Source organism: Canis lupus, chromosome 12 (genome assembly GCF_048164855.1).
Source record: "Canis lupus baileyi chromosome 12, mCanLup2.hap1, whole genome shotgun sequence".
Taxonomy (NCBI): Eukaryota; Metazoa; Chordata; class Mammalia; order Carnivora; family Canidae; genus Canis; species Canis lupus.
In genome coordinates this window covers 43,116,112-43,144,096 of record NC_132849.1, presented here as the reverse complement: position 1 = coordinate 43,144,096, position 27,985 = coordinate 43,116,112, and the positions used below count along the sequence as shown (strand labels likewise).

The window sequence follows — 27,985 nt, the reverse complement described above, 5'->3', positions numbered from 1 at the left end:
ATTTCTTTTGTTTGTTTTTGTTCAAGAAGATGGAAGCAGAGCAGGAAGGGCACTCCTGTGTAGCAGAGAGAGTACTGTGCTGACATCCAGATGCCCACTACTTACTGACTCTGGGACTTTCCCCAAGTCATATACAATCTGTAAAGTTAGGGGCTGGCACAGGACCACAGTTCACTCCCAGAAGGTAACAAAGGCTCTGCCTGTAGTAGGGGCCCTGCTTCCTCATCCCCTAGGCACCCCTCTAGCATCTCTGGGGACCCTCTATGGTTCTGAAATTAGTGGCTGTAAAATTACTGGACTAGATGAATTATAGGATATTTTTTGACTCAAAAAGTTTATAGCCAAATTGTCTTTTCTGTATCCTATTTCTTCCTAAGAAAGAGTCTGTTTCTTCCTGTGCCTACTCTGAACATGCCCAGATTAACCTTTCCTATGGCCTGTAAGTCACCCCCACTGTCTGTTCCTTTGGTCTTCCCCACAGCAAAGGTTTCATTAACTTGACCATGTGTCCTTCCTGAACCATCTTTTCCACAGACCTTTTCTGTCTGCGTTGGCTATGCCTTGAGGCCACCTTCTATTTTCTTTTCATAAGTTTTTCACTGATCTTCATTACTGAGATCACTTACATCTGTTGAGTTAGATGGTATATTTGCAGAAACATGGAATTCTTGTGGTTTCTAAAAACCTGTTAAAAACTATTCTTTTATGAAAAGTTCCTAAATGTAAAAAAGTAATACAAACACCCATGTACCTACCACCTGCTTTTAATAAATCTTAATGTGTTATTTTATTTGCTTCAGATGTTTCTCTTTAAAGAAGGTGAATCATGCCTTCCATAGATACTATTTAGCAATGTGCCTCTTCCCTTAACGTAATTTCATTTGTGTTGATATGTGTAGCTCTACTTCTGTTTAACTGCACAGTTCCATACAGTACAGATATATTACAAATATACTACAGTTTAAAAAGATCTATTCTCCTTTTCATGGACACCAATTTTTCCATTTTCCCCTTTTACAATCAGTGAAGTATTGGATATTCTTTTTTTTTTTTTTTCTAATTTTTATTTATTTATGATAGTCACAGAGAGAGAGAGAGAGGCAGAGACACAGGCAGAGGGAGAAGCAGGCTCCATGCACCGGGAGCCTCATGTGGGATTCGATCCCGGGTCTCCAGGATCGCGCCCTGGGCCAAAGGCAGGCGCCAAACAGCTGCACCACCCAGGGATCCCATCCACATTTTTTTTTTTAATTTTTATTTATTTATGATAGTCACAGAGAGAGAGAGAGAGGCAGAGACACAGGCAGAGGGAGTATTGGATATTCTTATCATGTATATGTTATCTGTCTTTTTTCCCCTCTGGCTGTTTAAGAATATTTTTGTCTCTACTTTTCACTTTATGCAGTTCCATTAAAATGCATGTTAGGAGGGAGTTATATCTATTTATCTCAGGTGATACTTTTTTAAAAAAGATTTTATTTATTTATTTGAGAGAGCATGACAGGGAGCAAGAGAGAGCATGAGTGGGAGTTGGGGGGGAGGATCAGAGGGAGGAGAAGCAGACTCCACATTGAGTGGGGAGCCTGATGTGGGACTCGATCCCAGGACCCTGATATCATGACCTGAGCCAAAAAGAGTCGGACACCCAATGGATTGAGTCTACCATGAAACCACTGCAGAGGCAGGATCAGCCTAGTGGGAACCAAAGCGTGGGATTCCCCAACTCAGAGAGAGCAACATGAGCCTGCAAATGAGGAAGCATAATGCTCAAAAGTTATCCAACAACATCAATAGTCTTGGATGAATTTTCCCAAGACAAAATTCAAATAATGAAACAATGCCAAGAAAGACTTTAAAATAAGTATGATTGAGATTCTCATTCATTAAAAAAGGAGATGAAGACTCCTAACTCTGGGAAGCGAACTGGGGGTGGTGGAAGGGGAGGAGGGCAGGGGGTGGGGGTGAATGGGTGACGGGCACTGAGGGGGGCACTTGACAGGATGAGCACTGGGTGTTATTCTGTATGTTGGCAAATTGAACACCAATACAAAAATAAATTTATTATTAAAAAAAAGGAGAAAGTAAGTGTGAAAGAGAAACAATTGAAGCAATGATATGTGAATATAAAAACCAATCAATTAGAAATCTTGAAAATGAAAAAACACCTTTGAAATGTTTCTATTATTACACTCATTAGGAAAAAAAAAACCACTAGAGGATAAACATTAGAATAGAATGAAGAATTAGTGAATTGAAAGAGAATCTTGATCAATTCACCTACAAGTGAAAAACTCAATTCACCTAGAATGTATCACAGAAAGAATTTTTTTAATATTAAAAAGAAATTTAGAGAAATGAAATATAGCTCAAGCAATTCTAACATACATCTAGTTGGAGTGAAAGAAGAGAAAGGAGGGAACTAGAGAGAAACAATATTAGAAGAACTGTAAGGTGTTATCAAGAACTGAAGAAAGGCATGGGTCCTCAGATCAAAAGTAGATTAAAAGTACTACCCCTGCCTTTTCAGTGGTTTCATAGTAGCATCTATTAGGCCCCTGAGGGTCTCTAAACCAGAGCCAGGTTTTATATCAGCAATATGGAGTTCCTGTTCTGCTGTTATTGGAGATATTGCCAATCTAGTCACATTCCTGGTCACCAGGTTAGCAGTTGGCCTGATTCCTTCTTGATCACAGGCAGTACCTCTGTCCTGTCTCCACAGCTTGGTAGCTTTACATAATGCTGTAGTCCGGGTAGCAGGCTTAGCAACTTCCTCTACTTTTTTTGGTTAGCAGGGGAGTCTCAGCCTAGCATATCTGGGTTCCAGCAGTGGGCACTGCTCCAGGCTCCCATGAGGGGCACATTTTTAGTGCCTATTACCCATTGGAGGTCCCTACCACCTATACCTGCTTCTAGCACACTCAGGGCTGAATGCTCTAGGATTCTGTTCCCTTTCTGATCTGTGGAGTTATCTTGTTTCTGAGCTTGTATCTTTTCATTGTCTCTTTGTGTATTTATTTATCAATGGTTTGTCTGTTAGCAGAGAGAGGGTTTTTTTTTCCTTAAAGAGAAAGAGAGAACAGGGAGGGGGGAGGGGAGAGGGAGTGAGAGAATCTTACGAAGTCTCTACACCCAGCACGGAGCCCGATGTGCGGCTTGATCTCATGATCCTGAGATCATGATCTGTTCCAAAATCAAGAGTTGGATGCCTAACCAACTAAGCTCCCCAGGTGCCCCCAGAGAGAGTATCTTAAAGCATGAATTTACATTATTATCCTTTTTAGAAGTCATCCATAAGAATCTTAATTAAGCTTTTAAAGTTTTTCTTTTTTCCACTGAGTGTCTGAGATCAACTTTCCTAAAGACCAAAGTTTGTTCATTTGTTCATTCAAAAAGCATTTACTAGGTGCCAACTATGTGCCAGGTACAATATAACAGAGTTACATAATTTCCAAAAATAATTCTATCAATTTATATCACACTATATATGCTCTTTTCACACTGTGACAAGGACAATCTTATATTGAAACGAGGGGTGCAAGGGTAGACTTTCCTGCCTCAGTCAATAGAATGGGCCAGAAGAGATACTGTGTAACTTCAAAAGTGATGTCATAAAAGGCAACATGTCTTCTGCCTGGTTCCCTCTCTCTCATCCTCTGGATACTGTATCTTGGAACCCAGCTTCCATTGTGAGGAAGTCCAGGTCCCAAGGAGAGGTCCTGTGTAAGTGTTAAGTGTTCTGGCCAAAGGCCAGCAACAACTAGCAAGCATGGGAGTGAAGCATGATTCCTGCTCTCCACCCTTGAGTCTTCTAGGCCCCAGACATCATGGAGACAGACAAGCCATGCTGTGCCCTGTCTCAATTCCTGATGGACAGAAACTGTACAGGACACGAAATAATTACAGTAGTCCCCTCTTATCCACCGTTTCACTCTCCTTGGTGTCACTTATTCGTGGTCAACTGCTGTCAGGAAAGTAGGTAATCCTCCTCCTGTCATATCATCAGAAGGTTAATAGTAGCCTACCTGCTGTGTCTCAAGCCTGTGTCACTCACCTCACTTCATCTCATCATATAGGCATTTATCACCTCACATCATCACAAGAGGAAGACAGGTGAGTACAGGATAGTGAGATATTTTGAGAGAGAGAGAGAGAGAGACCACATTCATAAAACTTTCATGACAATATATTGTTAAAATTGCTTTATTATTAGTTATTATTGTTAACCTCTTCTGTGCCTTCTTCATTACTTAAACTTTGTCAAAGGTATGTATGCATAGGAAAAAAACATAATATTTATCGGGTTCAGTACTATCTGTGGTTTCTGGCATCCACTGGGGGTCTTGGAACTATTCCCAGTGATAAAGGGGGATTACTATATTGTAAGCCCTGAAATCTGGGGGTAATTTATTATGCAACAGTAGATAACTATACAATTAGGATTACCCATTAGGAATACAACAGTGAATAAGACAGATGTCCCTAGCCTCACAGGACTAGTAATTCAGTGGAGAAGATAGAAGTATTGAATAAGTAATTTGAGCTGTGATGAGTGTTTGAAGAATAAATATAGTGCTCTCCAAGTATGCAGCAGGGAAATTTAAGCCAGTTGGCAGTGGAGAGTAATCAAACTTCTTATTGTGCAATAGCTACTATTTCCCACAATCCCTTTCTCCTAGCACAAGGCCTGGCTATGGTGGTTGCTCAAAAATATTGCATAACCTGTTGTGATTTGTTAAAATTAGTTTCCTTGTGGCAGTCTTCTTTTTTGTTTACTTCATGTTCTGAGAGATAAAATGAACAAAAAGGCAGGTCGGGAAATCCTGGAAACATTCATGCAGCCTTCTAGAACCACATGGACAATTACTATTATAATTCTTTAATTACTAACTTTCTCTCTCTACATGTTGCATTGTATAATAATATGTCCTTCTTCCCAATGTGGAGAGCAAGCTCTGGCCTAAAATGGTTTGGCCTATAAAAAGGAGGAATACTGAAATTTTCTTCCTAAAATGCTTCAGAATGGATGGCACCATCTGAACATATTGATCAGTATTTTATGCAAATCTATACATTATGATCCTCAGGTGGTCTGAGAGGGCCCTCTCCTAACAGAGTGGCCCCCGAGGTCCTTCCTGTGGTATCAACAGGGAGCCTACATCTGTACACCCATGCAGTCCCAGGGTCTTCACAAGAAAATGTAGCAAATGCTCCAGGGGTCGTATCTTAATTAGGGTTGTTAGGCCAGCTGAATTTGAATTTCAGATAAATAACAAATAATTCTATAGCACAAGTACATTTAATATACCACTTGTTGTTTATACGAAATTCAAATTTAACAGGGCTTTCTGGATTTTTTTTTTTTGCTAAATCTAGCAACTCTAGTACTAATTAGTCCACAGAATGTAGAACAATTTAAAAAGAAAACAAACCACCAATAGCTTGAAGGCAGGGAGGGAACTAAAAATAGCTGAGGTTTGATAAATGCCAGATTATGGAGATGACTCAGGAAATCCCCCCCCCCCCAACTCACTAATTTCCTTTTCTCTACACCCTAGTTGTCTGACAATTGTTTTCAATGGGCCCAAGAATTTACATGCAATCAAACTGAAGTGGTTAGTTCTGCCTCTGCTTCATCCACTTGCATGAAAGTCTTTGGCTTCTTCTGGAGGGAGCAAAACCTTCCATCCTTACCTCAGTTTCATTGCAGCAGAACACATCTGAAAGTGTGTAGAAGCGAGGGTCCAGGTCAGCAATAGCAGGAGCTGGATTGAACAATGTTTTCACTGTAAAGAATGGAAAAGGGGGTTCAGTGATCATTTTTTAACATGGTGCACTTATAGACAGTAAGGGAAATCCCATGTGCAGCATTTTCCCCATTAGATGACAAATTGACTTAGAAAAGTCTGAAATCTCAATCTCTGTGGTGACCTAGTCCCAGCCCCTTTTTATTTCCATTTGCTCCCCTTTTTTTTTTTCTCCCTTTTTCACTTTACAACATTTCAACTTCAAGGGCAAGCAACAGTATCACAACCAAGGTGATTACAAAGTTATGTCAAAGGGCAACATAAAATTTTAAATGCTGTGACATGAAAGGACATGTATGGATGCGAACATTCAGGCTGGTGAACATTTTTGCTCATAAATCCATTTTCCAGGAAAAAAAAAGAGATGTTTGGAAAGAAGTAATGAAGAGATAAAAGAAATTTCCTGGTAAGAACAGGAAGTAGGAAGTTCATTTACATATGTAGGTTTTGTACACCTATGCATGTCTTCCAAATATATCACAATTACTCATGCAAACATGTACTTTTTTTTTAAGATTTCAAGTAATCTCTACACCCAAGGTGGGGCCCAAACCCACAATCCCTAGACAAAGAGTCCCATGCTCCACCAACTGAACCAGTCAGGCTCCCCAAATATACACTTTTCACAGAAGCTTACGTTCTTGGCTTCTATGAGCAACCTGGAAACATAAAGAAAGCTTGAGAATGGAGGATAAATTCGATCTGAGGCTGAAAGCTAGCTCAGACTACGAGCCTATAAGAGAAGGATGGATGGGGATAGCAGACAGGGAAAATGAGAATGTCATAGCATTACAGTGTTAGAAGAATATTTACATTTTTCAGAGGAGGAAAGTGAGCTTCAGTGAGGTCTAAGGTCATACACTGGGACACAGTTAAGCTGGGTCCCTACCTGGGGTCCTCCAGCTTAAAGTCCAGTATTTGGGGGATCCCTGGGTGGCTCAGCGGTTTATCGCCTGCCTTCAGCCTTCCAGGGTGTGATCCTGGAGTCACGGGATCAAGTCCCATGTCTGGCTCCCTGCATGGAGCCTGTTTCTCCCTCTGCCTGTGTCTCTGCCTCTCTCTCTCTCTCTCTCTCTCTCTCTCTCTCTCTTTCTCTCTCCCTGTGTTTCTCATGAATACATAAATTAAAAATCTTAAAAAAAAAAAAAAGTCCAGTATTGGTTATCTCTAGGCCAGGACTCTGTTTATAGCAGTGCAAACCTTCATCCCCATTTATAGTATTTTAAAACAATGTTTGATGTGGAATTTTGAAAATATATATATATATACATTTTAAAGTCTTTAGAGATTACATTCACAGGAAGCTCCCTCTTTGTCAAAACACTTACTTATCCACCAGAGGATCCAACTAAATTGGTTGGTCTTCTTTTCCTCTACCCAGGTCCACTTATGTGTTTAGCGACTCCAATCTACTATGGACTCACAGAGTAAAATCTTCTACCTGCAATTCTCAGAGACCCTTCCAGAACAGCGGCTCACAAACTTAGCTGCACATCAGCATCACTAGGAGACCTCATAATGTTGTGCCCGAGATTGCAAATCCAAGAAACCACCGAGGAGCCAACACAGATGCAAACGCATGAGGGTTTATTTACAAGCTTGGGTCCAAGTGTACCTGACACAGCGGAGCAGGGACTTGGACCCCGAGATTAAGAGGGGTAGCAGCTTTATAGGGGCCAGTGGCCCATGGGATATGCAGAAAGTTGCGCAGTCATGTCAGTCCACATGCAGGTGGCCAATGGAATTACATCTTACCCTATAGTATCCATTTGAGCTGGCCTATTACTTTGGTCAGAATTGGCGCGCAGTTTTGGCTGGCACAAGGCAGGGTTACATTGTTATGAGCCGATTTCCGATTAGGGTGTGCCCAGCGGCTTGACTAGGGTGGGGCAGTGCCTTAAGCAATAAGCAGGTCATGTGGGGGTGATACAGGAGGTGGCAGGTGCAGCACAAAATGGAGTTAATCCTGCTCTGCTTGTCCAGGAGTAGGGGATTTTTGTTAAATTTCCTGGGTCCCACAATTAAAGTGCATGACTTTTAGGCTCCACCTCAAATCTGATTAGAATCTCTTGGGAAAATTCGCACATTGATGAGTTGTCCAAGTGGCTTTTCCACAGCTGTCACAGCACTGATCCATTCCACGTTCTTGGGTAGATGCTTATCAGCACATGGCTAATGGAAACTGTCCACTACTGCCTGGTGAGGCTAGCGAGTTTGCTTCTACACCTTCCTTGGTCTTAACATTTTGGTTTGGTTAGTGGATCTTGTCCAGTGGTTTACAGGCTAATGCTATTCTCACATTTTCATTATTTTAGAATCTAGAATGTCCATCCACAAAAATTCTATGGTATATTTTTGGCTGCTCATATTTTTGTACAGGTCATTGTGCAGCTTAAATTAGAAACTGGGTGTAAAAGCCCTCTGTAAACTGTAGAGTGTTGTACAAGTGTAAGGGATTATTACTGTTATTATATTGTCCTTCACACACAGCCTAACACCCCCGCCTGTCCACCCATCTCTTTTGCCTTCTGTTGGAATTCATAGCCTGGCAACAGTCTCTCATTGGTCTTCCCGTTTCTGCAAGGTCTTAGAGATGTCAATTATGCGTAAAGGCCCTCCATGCCCAGCATTCCAACACACCCATTTACTTTTTACAGTTCCAGAACAAATATATTGCTCCCTATTTTCCTCAAACGGTGAAATGAAAAAGCATTGCTCATGTATTGTGATCTCCAATCTGCACGCAAAGGCATTTGAGCACAGGGTAGAGCAAGCTACCCGTATGGAAAAATAGCATTGAGCTACTCTTATTAAAGTTCCATTTTATCTCAAAAGAGCCCTGATCTGGCAATTCCTTTTCCAAATCTCTCCCACAGAAACACATAGGCATGCAAAGTGATGCTCAGCTAGTTTTTAACAGAAAAAAATAAAAAGAAACCTAAGCTTCTATCAGACAGGATTGGTTAGGAAAAAAATAGCTCTAAAAGAATACTCTGCTGCTGTTAAAAAGAATGAAGGAGATCTCTGTTTTGTCACAGAAAATTTTCTATAATTTATATGTGAAAAAAAGGAAGTTTTTCTTTTTTTAAGATTATATGTATTTATTCATGAGAGACACAAAAAAAGAGAAAGAGAGAGATTGAGAGAGAGAGGCAGAGACACAGGCAGAGGGAGAAGCAGGTCCCATGCAGGGAGCCCAACGCGGGACCGGATCCCAGGACCCCAGGATCAAGCACTGGGCCGAAGGCAGGAGCTAAACCAGAGCCACCCAGGGATCCAAAAAGAAAGTTTTGTAATAAAATCTTTAGTATGACTCCTCCTTTTTTAATAAAGCAAAGCATAATTGTATGTGTATTTACATTTATACACTTGGACAGAAGAGAAAAAAAAAAAGTCTGAGAGGTTACTCACTAAACTAATAAGGATTAATTCCAAAGGGTGATGGGAATAAATCTGACCAGAGATTACCTGGTGTACACCAGGCAAAGACATCATTCTTAAAAGATGTGTAATATCTTACAGCAAAAATCAAGTCCATTGTGAATGAAATGATATAATGTTTGGCTGGTGCTTCAGAATATAACCCAAGGTTGCAGTGGGAGGGTGTGGAGAGTAGTCAGTTAGGGTATAAATGCAACAGGATTGGCCATGTGTTGAGAATTATTGAAGCTAAGTGATAGTATATATGGGTTTACCCCATATAGTCTCTGTATGTCCACATATATTTGAGATTTTCCACAATAAAAATAAATTTTATTTTTATTTTTTAAAAGATGTATCTATTTGACAGAGAGAGAGCAAGCTAGCACAAACAGGGGGAGAAGCAGAGGGAGAGGGAGAAGCAGACTCCTCAGTGAGCAGGGATCCAACACAGGGCTTGATCCCATGACCCTGGGATCATGACCTGAGCCAAAGACAGATGTTTAACCAACTGAGCCACGCAGGCGCCCCTAAATACAAATTTAAAAAAAACAATTACACTGAATTTTAAGCAATAGAATTGCTGGAACGAGAAATCCTACAATTTAATTTGACCATAAATATTGTATAAAAGTCAATCAAATCAAGACACCTGGGTGGCTCAGCAGTTGAGCATCTGCCTTCAGTTCAGCATGATCTAAGAATCAAGTCCAGCATCAGGCTCTCTGCAGGGAATCTCCTTCTCCCTCTGCCTATGTCTCTGTCTCTCTCTGTGTGTTTCTCATGAATAAATAAATCAATCTAAAAAAAATGAATCAAATCTTATCTGCTTATTTCCCTATTGAAGGAAAGCATTTTGACCAATGCTGGATGGTAATAGGCTGGATACCTAGGCTTAGAGTCTGACTAGTAAAAAAAGTTAGGGGAAAAATGAAAATGCCATAAAGCAAGGACTCTTCTTTGGCTCATGCTACCAAAAATAAACATAAACACTTTACCATGGTGAAAAAAATGTGAAGAATGAGTAGATGTGGTTAATCAAAGAAGAATGCACATTTGCAATAGATAAGTTTGGGAAAATGATGCCATCCTGGAACCACGTAAAACTAGAGACACAAGATGTACCATGGAGTAGTGTGGAGCTGCAGAGGGCACTGACCACACCCAACGTAATCATTATTCATTACAACATAAGGTGGGCTAAACTCCTGGTTGTCTTAACAGCATGCCAAAGGCTGGCACAAGAATGTCAGTGAGGAGCTGCATAGGTACAGAGCCAGGAGAATGAGGTGGAAGCTCTTTTTTTTTTAAAGGTTTTATTTACTTATGAGAGATGCAGAGAGATGCAGAGAGAGGCAGAGACATGAGCAGAGGAAGAGGCCGGCTCCCTTCGGGGAGAGAAGCCTGATGTGGGACTTGATCCCAGGGGTCCTGGGATCACCACCTGAGCTAAAGGCAGATGTTCAACTGCTGAGTCACCCAGGCATCCTGAGGTGGAAGCTCTTACCAGTCTCACCATGGAGGGCATGAACTGGACAGTTGAGAAGGCCATAATAACTTAGCTCAGAGAAATAGGAAGAAAGTCACCCTAAGTAAAGAAACTGTGGAAAGATTGGGGTAACCAAAACGCTGGCTTGGCAGTCTCCCTCTGGGGGTTGTTTCCTGTGAGTTGAGCAGCGGAAACACTCAACACTTGGGCTATGTGCTGGACAACGTCACTGTGAAAGTCAAGGTGGCCAGCCAAGAAGTTTGGTTTGCCAAATAGAAAAGGACTCAAGTGTCATTAAAAGATATTTTGTGTCCTACCTAGAATTTGATCTTGGCGATCTTACAATCTCAATTATTTATAATTGTTCCAGTAATGTTCCATTTGCTTTGAAATGGATATAAAGACCAGACCCGACATGCATAATTTCATCACGAGCAGCTGCAGCACCAGCTCTGCTGTGGGCCTGCCTCACAGCATCATGACCTAGAGAGGAGGGGGCCACTGAGGGCCACTGGTGCTGTCCATTTAAAACCAATGCTTTCCTTTAGGTGAAGACAAAACAGAGTTCTGACACCATATATTCAGAGATGGGGGGGAGGTGTCGGTTTCCTCTGTATTTTTAACAACTATATATAATCCAGTCATACTATGTATGTGCTTAATTCAGATAAAGGAGCTGTGATAATAAACCCAGAAAGGAGGAGGAGGAGGAAGAGGAGGATTATTTTACCTCCTTTCTTGTAGGTGGAATATTGCTGATTAGCACATAGGTAGTCTCACGGGGCAATGGACAGGACACGAAGTGCTCAACGTATCTCTAAGCTTTGCCTGCTCTGCTCTCCATTCATATATCCTGACAGTAAACAGCTGCAAGAGCTCTTGGACCAGTACTGTTTCACAGAGGCCTAGAACCAAGAACTGACTGACTTGCATGCGGTCCCCTATTTACTAAGGGATGGATTCTGTATTCAAACCCAAACTTCATGACTCTCAAACCAGTGCTTCCTTCATTGTATCACTCTTCTCTGACGTGAGAATGAAAACACATTAAATTCACACACACACACACACACACACACACACACACACTCATGGTTATAGAGAGTCTAAGTGGTTCTGGCTGCTTCACCAAGTGAAGACCAGCTGAATTCTGGTCAGAGGAGTCCATGTGCATGTATTTTATGGGAGCAGGTAAGAGATGCATCACAGAAAGTAGTCTAGTGTCTCTGAGATGTGAGCTTCAAAAACACTCAAAGCTTAGGCTACGTGTTGAACAATATTACAGTTTATGGGTTTTACTTTTCTCCATAAAGGCTCAGTTCCTTGGAATCAATGGGGTGTGGTAATATTTAAGGCGTGCTCTAGGACACAGAACTTGGGTCTTGGCATCTGAAATCTGGGTTTCTACACTGACCTTGGGTAATTACTTACATTTTCCTAGTGTATCTTCTCGCCTTCATTTTGGGAGAATGATGCCTGCCATATCTTTGTCATGAGGTTTTTCAAAGGTCAATATATATGAAAGTACGTGGAATTAATACTTAGACATGCTGACTCTTAGTAAAAATGTGGAATCGGCTAGTGCTAGTTTACCATCACTACGCCTGCCCATTCCCTTCCCCCTCTTTTTTTTTTTTTTTTGGTAGGCTTGAACTCATGACCCTGAGATCATGACCTGAGCTGAGCTCAAGAATCAGACCCTTAACTGACTGGGCCACCCTGGCACCCCATACCACTGCCCATTCCTGATGCCCTAGGTCATCTAGCTCAATTGATAGAGCTGGCTAGCAGGTGATGGAGGAAGCATTTTTGCACTCCACCCAAATGACAGCCCCAAGGTCAGGCTGTCTGCCCATTGGGATAATTCTAGCCTTACCTGTGAAACATATTCAACTCTGGTGGCTTTACCTTTCTCTCCTCCACAAGCTGGTTAGTTAACCTGAAACTAGACTAAGACAAAGGGAAGAGTGATCTCTGAGAAGCAAGGGAGTGTAGGAAAAGCAGTTACAAGAGACTATGCCCCAACCTGTAAAAGGAAAGACAGGAGCATGAATGAAGTGTCATGTTGTATTCACATTGCTCAATTCAGATGAACACGGTGTAGGCAATGCTCACCATAAGCATTAGACTCTATCTGTGACACCCTGAGAAAATGTAACCAAATGGGTTTTTGGCTTGCTTAGAATTCTTTCTGACAGCTTTGAGTCCATTAAAAATACATTAAATGTCAATGAGAATTTACCACAGCACGTTGTTTTGCCAAGAGGAAAATTTGTTAAATCTGGACATACATTTAAAAATTCTCTACAAAATCATTTCAAGTAACTTACTTTCCATTTTTTGCTTTGTAGAACGCTGGAGATTTTGGGAGAAACCACTTATACAAACACACACACACATACATTTACTGTTCTTTTTCTTCTCTTTTTTAGTTTTGTATCTTGATGAGAAAGTTTTATGTGGAAAATTCAAAGTGGTTCTCTCTCTTAAGTCACAGAATTACGGCTGCAGTATCAAGAGGAAGCCATTGTTTTAGAATGGCTATGATCTATTTTGATTTTTTTTGATGCTGAGATCAGGATATTATCCTAATTTAAATTTCAAGAGAGAAGTGAAAAGGAGAAGAAATTTGGGATTCGTTTAGATATATTACATCATGCTCAGCATCATATTTTATTTTGTTTCATTCTTAGAACAATTCTGTAGGGGAGTATTTCTATATGCTCTTAACAAACAAGGCTTAGAAAAACTGGATCATTCTAGAAACACCTCAAAGCTAAAAAGGAATGGAAACGGGATTCTAACTCAGAAGATGCTTTGCCCACCAGTCAATGGTGAACAAGAAGTAAACACAAAGAAACTCTTTGGATTTTTAAAGAGTTTGTGATTTGCTGGGGGTGGAAGCAGGGAGTGAGCAGGAGGGCAGACGAGTGAACATTAGCCACACGTTGATAATTGTTGACACTGGGTGAAAGATTTTGTTAGGCAATTCTACCTGCCTTTGTGTGTTTGAAAATTTTCAAAATTGAAGGTCAAAAACCAACTAACTGCTCAAAGGACATTGACAACATAGAAAATATTACACGTAAATAATTTTTTCTGGTTTATTGAACAGAGATGGAGTTTTACAAAAAAGAGAAAGAGGTAATCTTTAATTCCTAGAGACATTTATCAAAATAGACCTACCAGGGCAGTCATTGTACATGACATGTAACTTGACCTCTGCTTCTACTTTTGGGCTATGGGCTGTTTCTGAGGTTCTAGTCACTACTTGTTATCATCTCCACTAACTAGATAGAAGATTTATATTGTAGGGTATCAGTAGTGCTACTCAGGTTATTTTTTACCCTGTTTGTAAACTTTCCTAGCTACAAGAAGATCGTGAATCTCACAGGTGGAAGAAAGGATATTTTACTACAGGGAAAGTATTGCTTTGCTTAACTTAAAAGGCTACCTTTTATTAAATTAACAGTGATAAAAGCTTTTCTAGGGGGGCACCTGGGTGACTGTCGGTTAGGTGTCTGCCTTTGGCTCAGGTCATGATCCCAGGTCCTGGGATCAAGTCCTACACTGGGCTCTCTGCTCAGTGGGGAGTCTGCTTCTCCCTCTCCCTCTCCCTCCTGCTCGTGCTCTTTCTCTGTCAAATAAATAAAATCTTTAGGAAAAAAAAAAAAAAGCTTTTCTAGGAAGAATAACAAATAGGTAAAATCACCTCCATTGCTGTGGGCCATCGTCAGGGCTTCCAAAGATATTTCTGGAGTTATTTCTAACTGGCAGATCATGACTTTGGCTTTGTTAATGGTCGTAGCTGCTTTCTTCAGGTCTTCAGTATTCAAAAGTAAATTTGCTCCAGCCACTATAATGATGATATTCTGGCCTATAAAGATTTTCCACATATTTATATTAAAAAACAAACAAGGCTAAATAATGATATTCTGCAATGTTACAATCACCCTTCCAAAGTCATCATGCTAAATGTATTATAAGTATTAATTTTGACATTTTTAGGTGATTCAGGTGAAATTCTACATTCCTACTGTATCTTCTTTTATGATACCCCTGCTCTGTAAAACTGATATTATTCTGACAATTTTGAGTAAAATCTAAAAAATAATTCCCCTATCAGTATTCTTATATACAAAGAATACTAGCTGGGAAGAGATATATAATATACTTTAAAATGGTTGGTACAAGGCATCTGGTAAACATTCCGAATCCTAAATGACAGATGTCATAAGGATACATATGGACAGGAGTGTACTTTCCCAACACTAAAAACTAAGGCTCTGTGGTATGCAGTCAGTTCATGTGTGTACCCTAGGGTATTCTGAAAATCAAAACATATTTTATAATATCTAACAGATGGGAAATTGTGTTAGATAACCTAAGGTCGAGAGAGAGAGATCTGACCTATGCTGTACCAGATCAAACAGAAGCAGGAGTGAAGAATCTTACATACTTATCACTTGGACCTACTCTCTACAATACCACCTAAATGGGGAAGGATTAGGGTGCATTTTATCTGTTAGGTGAACTCTTAAGAGCTGTGCTGTCCAATATGAGAGTCATGAGTTCAGGCCACACGTGGTTGTTAGCACTTGAGATGTGTCTGGTGTCTCACATCTTAAGTGAGATGTGCTTCAATTGTACAACACACAGCAGATTTTAAAGACTGAGTACAAAAAAAAAGAAGGTAAAATATCTCATTAGTCTTTAAGAACATTTTGATTACATGTTGAAAAGACGATATTTTAGATATATTGGGTTAAGTAAGTATATTAAGATTAATTTTACCTGTTTCTTTTTACTTTTTAAAATGTGGCTAATGGAAAATTTAAAATTATGTATGTGGCTTGCGTTGTATTTCTTTTGGACAGCACTGATCTAGAGGGACAAGTTGTAGCAGTCTTTTTTTTTTTCTTCTTTTGTGCTCCAGGCTGCTTGTGATGGTCTTGTATAGACATGACCTAAAATTACCTCTGAACACAAAACACATGCTAGCCGATCATCTTACCACAGATGTGTCTGTTGGCCACAAGGAGGACTTAATAAAGTGGGGATGGTTCAGCATAAACCCAATCTTGGTACTGGAAAAATTCAAGTACCCACACACTGAAAGATGGCATGTCTCCTTCCTTTTCTCCTTTGGTGACCTCATTCCTTCTGCTAGAGTCAACTGCTGCTTCTGTGTTGCTGACTCCAGAAATCTATGTTTCTGGCCTAGCCTTGGCTGATGAGCAATAAGACCAAGACTACAGCTGTCTGGTAGACATTGCCATATGGCGAGATCATTCATGCCTCAAATTTAACTTGTCAAAACTGAATTCCTTACTTTACCTTGGTACTGATTCCTTCACTTAAGGGAGTTGATGGTCCCCTCTCAGGGTATTTGTGTTAGCTCTTCTATGACAATCTATATTCTCTATATATTTACATATGTGTTATGTAAATCAGACAAGTTCTAGCATAACAGGCATCTAATACACGATATTAAACTAATCTTTGCATGGGAAGTGTAGTACCTTGCTACACTGATAAGCAAGAAATGGAACTTGAAGATATTCCTAGAACACATAAAAGAAGTTTAAGACAGGGAATGAGGGGCTGTTGGCAGCAATAATTATTTAAGATGTAGCTTAAAGGAATGAACATAGACTGTCTATTGTTAAACATTTTATCTTCTTTAAATATAACACATATTTTCATTGTTGTTATTGCAACTTTGGGATCACTAGAATAGAGTGAAACATACCATACCTTCTGTGAGAAACAATTGTTTGAAACTCTATTACAAATCAAAGACATATTATGACAAATCCTAATTTCACAACATGCACGCTGACTGCCTATAATGCATTAGGTTCTGTCTGAAGTGCCCCATGAAATGTCTGGTCCTTCAGAATATTAATTCTGAATTAAACAATTTTACATAGTTTTTATATATATATACTTAAAGTAGTTGGCAGAAATTATGAAGACTTTACTTGGGGGTAAAGGGAAGTTACTGTTTTTATAGACAAATATTTCAACTGTCACAAGGCCCTGTGACAAATATAGTTGTATATATCGACTTTCGAGATTTGATTGCCATTTAAAGAGCAAACAAAATTGAACACAAATGATAAGTTAGAAGTAATTAGTTGCTGCCATTTGCTCAGTAAATATTCTATAAATATGATTCATTAACTTCCTTGTGCACCTATGTATTTACATTTATTTACCTAGTATAACTGAAATGACAGATGAGAATACTTAACTGCTTTTAGAGACAAATATCAATTCTGAGTTCACATGGAGGGTAATGGGATGCTTCAGGATATAAATATTATTTTGAGGCAATTTAACACTTCCTATGTATTGGATGGACAATTTTATATTTGAATGATCAAGTTGGGAAGTATAAATAAAGGGAAATATTCATAGTTAGATTGGAAAGACCACACTTGAAGCCTTGGAGTGGTGGGTATGGTAAGAAATCCATAGGATTAGGGTAAAAACTGATGCTCCTACTCTAGTTGTGGACATGAAATGCTTCATGAAATGACACTCCAATATGCGAAACACGTACCTTCGTTATTGACAATTATAGAAGCAGTTCCTGTAGCAGCATCTTGAGTCTGATATGTAAATTCTGAGAGAAAAAAGAAATTACAATCATGTATATACAGCCTGGCATGGATAATCTATTTTAGCAATTTCAATGCACCACTCATCTTTGGAAAAACTTTTTAACCTTTAACCATCTGGAATGATAAAAGAAATAAGTAATTAGCACTAATTTATACCCATCACCTATACATCAAGGAAGACAGAAGCCTTTACACTCAGTTGCACCTTTGCTCTACATTAGTAACAACCCAGCAAACCTACCCCACTCTCAATCTGCCCAAATTATTCATAGCATATACATCTGCATTTTTCTAGACCACCATATTTCTTTTCTTCAGTGAAAGAAATGACAGAGTTGAGTGAGAGATTAAAGGTCAAACCTATACAATGAACTTGGTTGCGTTTCTTCATAAACTTTGCATTTCATCAAGAATCATGGTCTGGAGCATCAATGGAAGTGTTGATCAGACGGCCTTTGGCAGCAAAAAGCCTTGAAATGGAGCCAGAGACCTGCATTCTACTCCTGGCGGTAGCTCCAACTAGCTGTGTGCTCTTGGACACATTGAGAACCAATCTGGCCTTCAGTTTCTCTTTTGTGCAATGATGGGATCAGCTTCAGTGGTTTTGAAGATTGTTTCCAGCCATGACATTCAATGACTTTTCTTAAAATATCTTTTGTGAATGCAGCACCTGTTTTTTCCTTGTCACCTGCTTTTGAAACATTTCTATGAGATGAAGGTTTGTAACCTCCTATCATTTAATTCCCATCTGGAGGAATGTACATGAAAAGAATTAACCAAACAACATTTAAGTAAGATGAGACAAAGCTGTGCATAAAAATTCTCTGGCCACCAGAGGAGGATCTAATAATTCTATTCTATATTCAACTGTTCTTGTAACCAGATCCCAGAGGAAAAGTCATAAAAACTAACTTTAAAAAAGATGAAATTTTACCTGTAGAAATATCGTTCTGTTTTAAGTTTTCTATATAGTCACTGCCAAAAGAATCTTTGCCAACCTGTACCAAAGAAATGATGAATGTTAGATCTTTTACATTTAGTAAAATGCTACAATGTAGTTTTTAGAATACTTAGCATTTTAAAAGGGCATATCTGCACAGTACTTTATAAACATTAGCTAATTAATCTTCTTAATGTAAGATGCTAAACTTGGTTTCAGCCCAAAGAATTGTCCCACTTACATCCTAAAACGTGAAGCATTTAATGAACTTTGCTCTCATTTTGGTCTGTTCTTGTGGAACCTCCCACTGAGACAGAGCTGTCTACCATCAACAGTCCTCAATATTTATGAAGAATCTCAGTTGTTTGTACTTCACTATAAATGAGGGCATCTTTGTAATGACTTGCCTGTTTTAGAATCTTATCGGACATGGGATGGCGGCATAGTTAGACTGGAAAGAGAAGAGGGAATTTAAAAAGCCCTCACTGGTGGGTCTGGGAAGCTCAACGGGTTAAGCATTAAGCGCCTGTCTGCCTGTCTTAGATCAAGTCCTGATCCCTGGGTCCTGGGATCCATCTCCTAGTCGGGCTCCCTGCTTAGCAGGAGTCGGCTTCTCCCTCTCCTTTTGCCCCTCCCCCTCTGCTTGTGCTCTCTCTTGCACTCTCTCTCTTGATCTCAAATAAATAAAATCTTTCAAATAAAAAAAAAAGCCCTTGTTAACTTGGGTAACTCAATATAGTGTAAGTCTGTGGCTTCCGCATCCTAGCATGTATTCTGATAATGATAGTTCAGTTTTTCCCAATCATTGATGCTATGTTGACACATTGTTATCACCCAAACTCCATAGTTTACATTAGGGTTCACTCTGGTGTTGTACATTCTATGGGTTTTGACAAGCGTATGTCATGTATCCACCATTATAGTATTATCCAGAATGGATTCACTGCCCTGAAAACCCTCTGTGCTCTGCCTATTAATACTCCCTTCTCTGGGATCCCTGGGTGGCGCAGCGGTTTGGCGCCTGCCTTTGGCCCAGGGCGCGATCCTGGAGACCCGGGATCGAATCCCACATCGGACTCCCGGTGCGTGGAGCCTGCTTCTCCCTCTGCCTGTGTCTCTGCGCCTCTCTCTCTCTCTGTGACTATCATAAATAAATTAAAAAAATTAAAAAAAAATACTCCCTTCTCTCCCCAAGCCCCTGGGAACCACTGATCTTTCTACTGTCTCCAGACTGTCATACTGTTGGAATCATACAATATGAAACTTTTCCGACTGGCTTTTCACTTAGTAAACCCATCTAAGTTTCCTCCATATCTCCTCATGGCTTATCACTCATTTATTTTTGGTGCTAAAAAATGTTCCGCGGTATGGACATACTGTAGTTTATCCATCCATTCACTCACTGAAGGGCATCTTGAGTTGCTTCTAAATTTTGGTAATTATAAATTTTCATGTGTGGGTTTTTGTGTGGATGCCCTCCTATTGTGTTATTTTATTTTAACTTCAGTGGAGGTAACATACAGTGTTTATTAGTTTCCTCCCATCTTAATTTAAATTCTAATCAGCTGTCACCATTTAAGTATTAGGCCACTTCACAAAAACAAATTCCCAGGAGGTCCTGAAAATTTAGAGGTTCTGGCAACATCGGGCCCACATTCCTGTAAGGCAACCCAGCTAGAACTGCCCCAAAGGTGAGCACATGATCTCTAGTTGACCACAGCCTGCACCTGGCCTACTGCAATTAATGTTACTTGCTTGGCACCTGTAGGCTTGTAGGGTGGCCACTCCTGAATTTCTATTTTGTCCTGTAGGGAGTGCTCACTACCTCAATGGATCGTGTATCTATCTGGGTCTCAGCCACTCCTGGTGTGTTTTGCTTTTCCACATAAAATTGCTTTCCTCGGGATATATCAATAGAAAGAAACCTAGAGATTTGCTTGCGTTGAGAGCCTCAATGAGTGAAGAGAAGATTTTGGACTATCTAGATCAGCGGTTGGAAAATGTTTTCCTATAAAGGTACACATAGGTAGTAGTTTAGACATGGTGGGCCAGATGGTCTCTTTTGCAACTACACAATTTCGCTGTGTGAAAGCAGCCAAAGAAAATCTGCAGACAAATGGATGTAGCCTGTGTTCAAATAAAACTTTATAAAAATACATGGTAGGCAAGATTTGCTTCCTGAATGGTAGTGTACTGACCCCTGATTTAAATGTCACCTCTGAGAACTTCTTCTTCAAAGAACACTTTCCCTGTGCTCCTTCCCCGGCAGAAATGCTGACTAGGCAATAATTCTGAACAATATACAATAATTTATTTTTTTTTATTTTTTTTATTAAAGGTTTTATTTATTCATGAGAGACAGAGAGAGGCAGGGACACAGGCAGAGGGAGAAGCAGGCTCCCTGGAGGGAGCCCGATGCAGGACTTGATCCTAGGACACCAGAATCATGATCTGAGCCAAAGGCAGATGCTCAACCACTGAGCCACCCAGGCGTCCCTATAATAGTTTCTTATTAGCAGATTTTCTATCTCTACAATGGAGAGTGTCCACTCTAAAGCACTGCTGTGGGGCAGAGTTCCCCGGGGAAAGGAGGTCATCTGTCAAAGGTTTTCTTCATGGAAGATAGGCCACGTATCTACCAAAGCATCCCATTTCTTAGGTCAAAGATTCATACCAGAAACAAATTGTTTATTTTCTCATCTCTCTCTCTTTTTTTTTTTAAACATGTATTTCTCTCTTATGAGCAATTAAGATGCCATATAGTTGGGAAAGCATCATTTTAAGAATGTTGTAGCGATTAAAGGAAGGCCATTCCTAGGCATGTGGGGCTTGGTACAGATTAGAGCAAAGAAACTTCTCTCCCTTTTCCAACCAGTTTAATATAGGCAAAAATCTGTTTTTTTCTTTTTTTTTATTTTAAGATTTATTTATTTATGATAGACAGACAGAGAGAGAGAGAGAGGCAGAGACACAGGCAGAGGGAGAAGCAGGCTCCATGCACCGGGAGCCTGACGTGGGATTCGATCCCGGGACTCCAGGATCGCGCCCTGGGCCAAAGGCAGGCGCTAAACCGCTGAGCCACCCAGGGATCCGCAATCTGTTTTTTTCCAGGCAAAATCTGTTTCAGGTGAATTTCAAAGGCATGTTTGGTAAATGGTATAGTGATCTATTCATTAGGAAGTGCAGGGATTAAGAAGAATTGTTGGAAAGGAGGAGAAAACCAATGAGTAGGCAGCTTTGCCTTCCAGAAACTGTTGGAGGGAGGATAAGACTTACAGAGGCACCTGTCACTCCAAGTGGAGTATCACGTGCATCCAAGGCATAATCAGGAAGGGACTGCATGCTCATGGTAATTGCATTTTGCAGGGTTGCTGCAGTGGTATTTTTTATTTTTATTTTTTAAGTAGGCTCCATGCCTGGAGCCCAATGTGAGGCTTGAACTCATGATCCTGAGAGATCAAGCCCTGAGCTGAGATCAAGGGTCAGAAGCTTAAAGGGCAGAGACCCCCTTGCCCCCCACCCCCACAATGGTGTTTTAGAGGTGGCAAAGCTGTCTGTCTGCTTCCTACATGGGAATCACCTGAGGGGGCTACATCCTTGGAGATGTTATGGTTCCAGATTTATTCCACTAGTGATTTCCTGGCAAACCTGTTGGCTGGCATCCTAACCTCTATATGAGAGTGGAACAAAATACTTTGCTTTTGCCCTTTTTGATATTCCCATGACAAAATTAAAATCTGGTAACTAAGGTAGCCCAGGTGGCTCAGCGGTTTAGCACCGCCTTCAGCCCAGGCGTGATCCTGGAGACCGGGGATCAAATCCCACCTCAGGCTCCTTCCCTGGAGCCTGCTTCTCCCTCTGCCTGTGTCTCTGCCTCTCTCTCTGTGACTATCATTTTTTTTTTTTTTTTGTGACTATCATAAATAAAAAAAAAATTTAAAAAAATCTGGTAACTAAAAAAAATAATGGTAAAGTAACAATACCCGCTGAGGATCAAGAGAAGTAAACCTTAGCTCCATTAACTTTGCCTCGGGGTCATGGTAACACATTACAAAGTAAAAGAAGTGGTAAGAAGCCTATAAATAAACCACAAGAGACTCTTAACTCTAGGAAACACACGGAGGGTTGCTGGAGGGCCGGGGTGGGGGATGGGGTAACCAGGGGATGGGCACGAAGGAGGACACGTGATGGGATGAGCACTGGGTGTTACCAGGTATGGATGAATCACGGAGCTCTACCTCAGAAACTAGTAATGCACTATATGTTAACTAACTGAATTTAAATCATAATAATAAAGGAAGAAGCCTACGAAAAGGAAGGCGATATTTGCATTTGTGTCCTGGAAGTCAGAAGCCCCTACGTACTTCCTTTTTTTTTTTTTTTTTTAAGATTTTATTTATTTATTCATGAGAGACACAGAGAGAGGCAGAGACACAGGCAGAGGGAGAAGCAGGCTCCATGCAGGGAGCCCGGCGTGGGACTCGATCCCAGAACCCCAGGATCACGCCCGGGCATGAAGGCAGATGCTAAAAAAAAAAAAAAAAAAAAGAAGGCAGGTGCTAAACCACTGAGCCACCACAGCGTCCCACCCCTTTACACTTCCAGTGTGGCTTGGGACAAGCCACTTTAACCGCCTCTCAGCCTCAGTCTCCTTATCCAGAAAGTCAAAGCACATTTGCTGTGAGGGTAACACGCGTGAAGCACGTTTACAACTATAAAGGATTAAATAACGTCTCGGGAGTCACTGTCATGGTCCCCATCCTCCTCATCACCACGGCAGTACCACTGCCACCGTGGCCGCTTCCCTGGGGGGAGGGACAGGGCTCCTGCTGCTCGGATTCAATCTTATAAACTACTTTCCTGCCCATCTGGTTCCCCCTAACGTTTCCATTTCTTCCTGTTGTTCCCTATCTTCTTTATTTATTTATTTATTTATTTATTTATGATAGTCACAGAGAGAGAGAGAGGCGCAGAGACACAGGCAGAGGGAGAAGCAGGCTCCATGCAGGGAGCCCGATGTGGGATTCGATCCCGGGTCTCCAGGATCGCACCCTGGGACAAAGGCAGGCGCCAAACCACTGCGCCACCCAGGGATCCCCTGTTCCCTATCTTCAAACAGAAGAGTACCTGGTCATGGAAGCAAGCCCATGGGTGCACTGAATTATTTTAAAAATAAGACTGCATTACTGTTATTAAAAAACATAACATCTCCATTAATGGTGACATGAATGCTGTTTAATTAACCATGTATCTCGTTACTTCCATAAGAATAACAGAGCCAACTGCGAGCACGTCTGTGTCTTAGACATGCGTATTTATTATATCGAAATGTGGGCAAAAAGAAGCAGAGATCTGAGTCCTCCTTTTTCCCCCTGCATTACAGAGTTGCACAAATGCTTTGTGCAATGTCATACTAAAAGAATGCCATTTCCCGTTTCCCCACCCTCAAACCTCTTACACAATCATTTATTCTGCTGGATTTGCTTTTAAAAAGGTTGAGAGGGGCAAACACCTTCCAATCCCCTTTGCCTACTTCTGACTCAAATGTAAGCCTCTTCCTCAGTAACTGGAAATTGATAACCAGAAATCAGAGTAGAACCTAGACGAAGGTCATGTATCGAGTGCCATTGAGAGCTGAGTGAAAAGTGTCCTGAAAAATCACAGTGAATGATACAAATGGAATGATTTGTAATGAATGTGAATGAAAATCGTAGTGAATGACTTAAAATGGTCCTTGAAATAAAAAGGACTTGACATAATAATATCATAGAGGAATCTTCATAGGTATTTTGGGGGGCTTCTCCATATACCTGGTCACGTTTTGTCTATTAAATTGATAAGAGAACTTTAAGTGTAAGTATCTTGGTCATGCAGCAAAATAGAGCAAATGGGAGTCAGGAAACTTGGAATCAAATTTCAGTTCTGCCATTATCAGGCTAGTTAAAATTCTTTATATTTTGCTGCAAATTGTTGCAACTGAGCCAGGTAGAGTGGGACTAGGGTAGGAGATCAGTAGTTCTCGGCCTTCACTGTGCATTAGCTCCCATGGAGCTTAGACATCTTGGTGCCCAGGCTACACCCCAGATCAATGAAATCAGACCCTGTGCAGAGAAGGGGGGACCGTGGCACGCGCCCCAGGTGATTCCAATGTATGCCTCCAGCTGAGGCCCACTGGATTGCAGGATGAAAGCTGGGAGAGTGAGTGCGAAGCTTTGTGTGGAAGTAATGAGGAGGAAGAGCACAGTCCTGCCTGGCCCTATGTTGGGAAGTCAACTAAGTGGGAACACAGTGTGGCCTATAGCGTCAGCCCTGGGGCAAGGGGCCCAAGAGTGCCTAACACTGTGATCAAGTTATTGTAAAACTACACACGTCCCTACGCTTGTGTTTGCTGACTCCGGCCTCATTTTGATGTCACCAGGCTTGCTTCCCCTTGCTTTGTTGGCTTCTCTAACACTCCTATCTGGCAAAAAAAAAAAAAAAAAAAAGAAAAAAAGGTTGGATATCCCTGTTCTACAAAGTGGTCAGTAGAAAGGCACTATTAACTTAATATTATCATTTGACTGTGTTAAGACACAAGGTGAGTACATTTGTGTCAATTTCCCTGCCCTCTGAGAACCTAGACGTCCTTTCCTTTCTCCATTTAACCAAACTTCACCTGTTTTTCTTTCTCTTTTTTAAAGATTTTATTCATTTTTTCCTGAGACACATAGAGCGGGAGGCAGAGACATAGGCAGAGGGAGAAGCAGGCTCCCTATGGGGAGCCCGATACAGGACTTGATCCCAGGACCCCGGGATCACAACCTGAGCCAAAGGCAGATGCTCAGCCACTGAGCCACTCATGCGTCCAAAGTGCTTCTGTTTTCTATCATGGAGAGCTCCTGGAGGGAAGTAATTTCAGATTCCTGCTTCCCAGGGCCCAGCACAGACCTTTATCCACAGTGGGGTTGGATAAATGGGACCAAGTTAAATGTGGGTTTCTGTACAGGTTAATCTGGTCCCTCACCTATTTTTCAAGTGCAACTTAAGGCCTCCCTTCCCTATTCTAGCCCTTCTTAATGCTCTCATTTCCTGGAACTCCTAGAGCATTCCTGATAGATACTAGTAAATATTTAATTGAATACCACCTTATATTTTTTGCCTAAACAATCTTCCTAAAAATCTGGCCTTCCTAAAAGCTTATTGGAGACTCCAGTTTAGCATATATTTATCCTTCCTTAAGCCCTGTGCATGAAATGTGTTCTATTAAGTATTTGGTCATCCTTAGTTGCCTGTCTGTTTATTTTCCTTGGCCTAGCTTGTCATTCTTAAAGGGACAGGACTACAGGCACTCAGACTATCCTAGCTGGGGCTGCCAAAAGGTCCTCTACAAGGTTTTGCTCCTAATAGCCCCTTGGAAGGCACTCCTATACTCTTTCGGTAGCAGCAGTGAAATTCTTTTGGGCAGGTTTCTGGGAAAACCACATAGTCTGAGGTAGCCTGTGTAAGCCTGTTCTGGGTGAAAGAAGCCAGGTCTTCAGCAGTTATGGACAACCACTTGCACTTAATCTAAGGCAACTCCTAGAACCCCAGAAGCTCTTTAGGAAATCCCAGGCTCAGGTCTACCTTGAAGACTGTAGAGTCATGCAGTTGGATAGAACTTTCTGCAATGATGAAATGCTCTCTATCAGTGTTACCCCAAACAGGCACTTGAAATATAGCCAAGTATGATAGAGCAACTCAATTAAAAATTTTATCTGAATTACATTTAAATCTAGCCACACATGGCTAGTGGCTGCCATCTTGGATAATGCAGCTATAGAGATGTAAATTAGAATCAAGGGAAACAGGACTGTGTGTATCAGGAGTAGGAGCATTTCCTCCAGCTAAGGGCACTGAGGTATTTCCTTTACTTTTACCACTGAGAAGGCTCCCTTTGCGTTGAGGGAGAGCCTACCAGTGGCTTCCACAGTCCAGAACTGTGATCTAATGCTGAGGAAGGTAACTTTAGTTAGCACTACAATATAACGAACATCCACATTTCAAAATGGTTGAGGAAGCAGCTGCTTGGAACCCCTGAATGGTAGAAAACATCTAAAAATTCCATCTGTCAATATACAGTTGAGGTAAGTAAAACCTAGAGGCCCAAGATATCTAAACTGAAGTCACATGAAGTTGAAGATTTCTGCTAAAAAAGTAGTCACATATATTAAAACAGGTTATCAGTTTTCAAAGTTAGAATGCACAGAAATATAATTAACACTAAAACCAAGTTGAATGCAGCTTAATATTTGTGACTCAAGACATTTTGTGACTTTTCAGTGCCTGAGGGTAATGATGAACAGCAGGTTTGGGAGACTAACATGAATTTCTTGTCATGTAACAAAACCTGGCAGTTGCTTTTTTGAATTAAGTCTCTCATATTAACTTTTTAACCTGTCACTTGTGGCTTTGTCATAAAAGAGGACAGAAGAATACATATAATTCCAGTTGCTTAAGCTAGCTGATTGTTTAAATCCTATCTAAATGGAGATAATGGCCTTTAACATAAAAAATTAATGTTACAGTCACTATTGAGTCCTGTTTATTTGGGAGTAGAGGTGGATAGGAGGTAAGAGGTGGTTGGTGGTAACCCCAATTTTGTTCCATTCTTCTATAGGAGACACTTATTGTTTATTTGCTTGGGGTCCTAGGGTACCCTGTGTTTGGACATGTGGCCAGGGACTCCAAACAATATAGCCAATATTGTCCTCCAGCAGAGTTCAGGCAAGGACCGATTTCACTTCATTATATATTACCTGGAAAGTGCTGGTGACTACTCATTTGATCTTTGAAAACTAAATCTTAATGCGTATCAGTTAACAGTCCCACAGTAATCTGACAGACAATCTAACCTTTTTTGGTTAAGATGATGAGTACTCTAATACACTGCTTTTCAAAGCCATCTGTGGTGAAGGCTTTTTTTTTTTTTTTTCATTTTCAATCCATTGTGGACTAATAATTCTGTAAAATATAAAAATGAAATAAACAGAAGAGAGTCCTACAAAACACAAGGCTTAATTTATTATTACTATTATGTTCAACAGCTATAAGATTATTTTGTCAAATGCTCTGCTTATAACTGCTTACTCTCAATTTCTGTACCGTCCAGACCAGTGACAGTTTGCAGCCTGGCCTGAATTTCAGACTTTGAGTAGTGTGGCTCTAACATACTGCCTCTGTCACAGAGCTTAATATATGCCCATTCTGCAAGGAAAACACACATCCGCTTGTATTACAGAGGTTTTTCTTTTTTTCCTCTCTCTTTTTTTCTTTTTAAAGTAAGCTCTATGCCCAGTATGGGGCTTAAACCCACAACCCCAGGATCAAGAGTCATGCATTCTACTAACTGAGCCAGCTAGGCACCCCTAGAGAGTTTTGAGAGTGTCATATTCCAGGAAAGCAAGACCAGTAATTTCTTGGAAGTTCTCCCACATGGCTGATTTCAGATCTGGGTCATTTGGGCCCATGCCTGTTCAGGGCTTCTTCCTACCACATAAGAAGTAGGGTCTTTAGGCTCAGACTAGTCCACTACATCTTTTTTTTTTTTTTTTTTTTTTGATTTTATTTATTTATTCATGAGAGACACAGAGATAGAGAGAGAGAGAGAGAGAGAGGCAAACATAAGCAGAGAGAGAAGCAGCCTCCTGTGGGGAGCTCGATGTGGGACTCGATCCCAGGACCCTGG

The 27,985-nt window shown here is 40.7% G+C and overlaps 1 protein-coding gene and 1 long non-coding RNA gene across 11 annotated transcripts in view; one reads left to right on the top strand and one right to left on the bottom strand.

Moving 5' to 3' along the window:
* RBKS (ribokinase) overlaps positions 1-27,985 on the bottom strand; it is a 94,496-nt gene that overhangs the window by 43,255 nt on the left and 23,256 nt on the right. For all 10 annotated transcript variants that reach the window (XM_072771402.1, XM_072771405.1, XM_072771403.1 and 7 more), the window contains 4 exons: positions 18,277-18,340; positions 17,282-17,344; positions 14,426-14,590; positions 5,692-5,783 (listed from right to left, as the gene is read on the bottom strand). In XM_072771402.1, the coding sequence (XP_072627503.1) occupies positions 5,692-5,783; positions 14,426-14,590; positions 17,282-17,344; positions 18,277-18,340 (384 nt within the window). The remainder of the gene's footprint in view (positions 1-5,691; positions 5,784-14,425; positions 14,591-17,281; positions 17,345-18,276; positions 18,341-27,985) is intronic.
* Positions 3,626-8,638, top strand: LOC140601930 (uncharacterized). The gene is made up of 2 exons (XR_012005003.1): positions 3,626-4,110; positions 7,186-8,638. It is a non-coding gene; the product is annotated as an uncharacterized lncRNA (long non-coding RNA).